A 2,828-nucleotide genomic window follows, 5' to 3' on the forward strand; every position below is an offset into this window, starting at 1 on the left:
AGGCTACGGCAGAAACGTGCCCTAAATGTAGTATAGAAGATGAAACACTTCACCACCACTTGGGAAGGTGTTTTGTCTACCAGGACATTCGAAATCAATAACTGGGGAATGAATTTCTTACAATTAAGTCAGTTGTTGAGAAAATGTACATTAAAACTCTGGCTACGTACCTGCGGCAAGCCTTCCAGAAAAATCTTTAATGCGGTGTTCTGTCGCAATGGGCCCTTTGATCATTGATTATTAACTGTCATACCAAGACAATTAAAGGCTAATTAAAAAGTTACAGGAAGCCGTCTTCCATGTGAAGGTAACATTCCTACCAATTAAAAGCAGAGGGTGTGCCTACTGAGTTGTTAGAAAATTAATAAACAGCAAAGAACAATGAACCAAACCATATATATATGTATATATATAAGTCATTTATGAAGGTGTCATTCTTGTAAGACGTTGTGAGAGGCTACAGTCAGCGATGGATCAGTTTGTTTGGTGTTTCTTTCTTTTAGTGTCTATAACTATAATTAATGGTGAGTCCTTGTTACATTCCTCATTTCTTATTTAAAGGCTTGAATGATTTGTTTTGTTTTGATATATTATACATATATATATATATATATATATATATATATATATATATATATATATATATACAGCATCAGTAATCATGTTAGAAATGCGGAGTCTCTAACATCTTTTAAGTCTCTTTTAAAGACTTTTATATATATATATATATATATATATATATATATATATATATATATATATATATATATATATATATATATATATATATGCTTACGTTTTCTGATTACATTGTTTGACTTTTATTGTATTAGTATGTTTGTATGTTTGTTCTTTTTAATTTCCTTACGTTTAATTGTTTTAATTGCCTAACGGCTTTTATGTTTGTATTTTATTTATTTGTAAAGCACCTTGCGCTGTGTTGCTAGAAAGGTGCTATATAAATACATTATTATTATTTTGAGCCCACAGTTTAAGATGGAGGATTCCTCCCTATGGCAGCGAAAGATAACTATCCTCAAATAATATTTACAAGAAGCCAAGTTAATTAATAACATGTTTTTTTTTCGTTTTTCTTTAGTAAATGTGTCAGCCCAGTCCGGATCAGGTAACCTCCCACACCCGTACACCAGAACAATCCCATACCCACAGTTGTTTTGACTTTTTTTCTTTTTTTCAATTTTCAACAAATGGCAAATTCCTAAGGTAATACTGTGCATTCTGAAAAAAAACAGAATGAAAAACATGTTTTTCTCTTTTATTTACTCTTCAGCTACCGTCAACACAAGCCGTGTCGTTCAAGTTACTTTTTGAAAAGTAAAAAGTTATAGTTACTCTGAAAGAGTAACTAATTACTTTACAAGTTATTCAATAATGAATAAAACTTGCAGGCATCTTTATTTTTATCAACTTGCCTTCAAAACAAAAGTTGATGTGCAATATGAAATAAATTAAATAATAATAATCGTTATATAATGGATAATAATAATAATAATAATAATAATAACTTAAGACATCGTCGACACAAGCAAACAGACTATTTTCAGCCTCACTAAAAGAAAGCCTGTAAATTTACCTCACATTTGGCCATTTCAAATAATATAAAAAAGATGAATGAACATGAAAAAGGTGTTTTCAGCATCAATAAGCACAATGAGATGCTTTTCAGGCTGCTGAATGTGCAGAAGTATTTAAGAGGCATTAAAAATAAAAACGGAAAAAAAAAATGGAAACACTGTTTGTGCATTCCCTGTATTCATGGGAACCCACCCAGTCACAGAGTTAGAGTACGGGGCCACTCGCTATTGTGTGGGATCTGCCTCCTGAGAGGATACCATATCGTTGCATGAGAAATCCCTGAGCAACCAGCAATCAAGCAACACGAAGCATATCGTCATTGAAATCCGTTCTATCCGTCCGCACCACAGCACGTTATAAGCGCGAACGCGCACACATGCACAACACTAGTAACCAACACAAAATGGCCAATCCCACCTGATGAGGGAGATAGAGACGTTTTTTAAAGTAATCCGAACAACTCCGGGCGTTCGTTTTTTTGTTTGTGTTCTTTAAGCGTTAACATAGTAATACATAACTTAAGTAACGCTCGTACGATAACTATAGGGCCGTTATAAAAATGGGAAAATGTAAAAAGTTACGTTAGAAGTTACAGCAAAAAAAGTTTTGTTATGTAGCGTAACGAATGTAAGGGCGTTAGTTTCAGCACTGAACACAAGTAACTTCCCACATCTACACTTTGCACATTGTATACCAGAAAAATGATTTGCAAGTGCCAATTTGCCATCAACCAAGCCTTAAGCTAATGTCTAAAGGTCCAAGATGAAACCTATTGTTAGCTGTTGTATAACATCTACTTATACTGAAAGTATAAGGATGCATTATTAGGAGCTCATCAGAATGTCACAAGCTAGCATACTCACCACCCCCGTTTTTTTTTGTTTTTTTTTAAATAAACACGATATGAATACAAAGTACAAAACAATCACTAATCATTGGTTAAGGAACCATAATCGGAGGCAATGCTTTTGTAATACAATTTAATGTAAAATTAGTTGAATACGACTAGTCAATTAATCGATGGAATAATCGATAGATTAATAAATTCTACAAATATTAGATGCTGACAGAAGTACACACATATGAAGCTGCGAGTAGATGACAGAATAGAAAGTATCCAAGTACCAAGTCTCCGGTGAGCATTTGGTGGTGGCCGGATCATCAGAAACGTAACTCAGTGGCGACTTGCTGCAAGCACACTTGGAAAGGAAATCAGCAAATGTCATTTTCTA

General features: G+C 33.5%; 1 protein-coding gene across 1 annotated transcript in view; it reads left to right on the top strand.

Moving 5' to 3' along the window:
- The first annotated feature begins 442 nt into the window (after positions 1 to 442).
- Positions 443 to 2,828, top strand: part of LOC144014975 (collagen alpha-1(XII) chain-like) — a 6,535-nt gene continuing 4,149 nt past the window's right edge. The window contains exons 1-2 of the mRNA XM_077515275.1: positions 443 to 524; positions 1,100 to 1,126. Of these exons, the coding sequence (XP_077371401.1) occupies positions 470 to 524; positions 1,100 to 1,126 (82 nt within the window). The 5' untranslated portion in view covers positions 443 to 469. The remainder of the gene's footprint in view (positions 525 to 1,099; positions 1,127 to 2,828) is intronic.

Source organism: Festucalex cinctus, chromosome 1 (genome assembly GCF_051991245.1).
Source record: "Festucalex cinctus isolate MCC-2025b chromosome 1, RoL_Fcin_1.0, whole genome shotgun sequence".
In the NCBI taxonomy this organism is placed as follows: domain Eukaryota; kingdom Metazoa; phylum Chordata; class Actinopteri; order Syngnathiformes; family Syngnathidae; genus Festucalex; species Festucalex cinctus.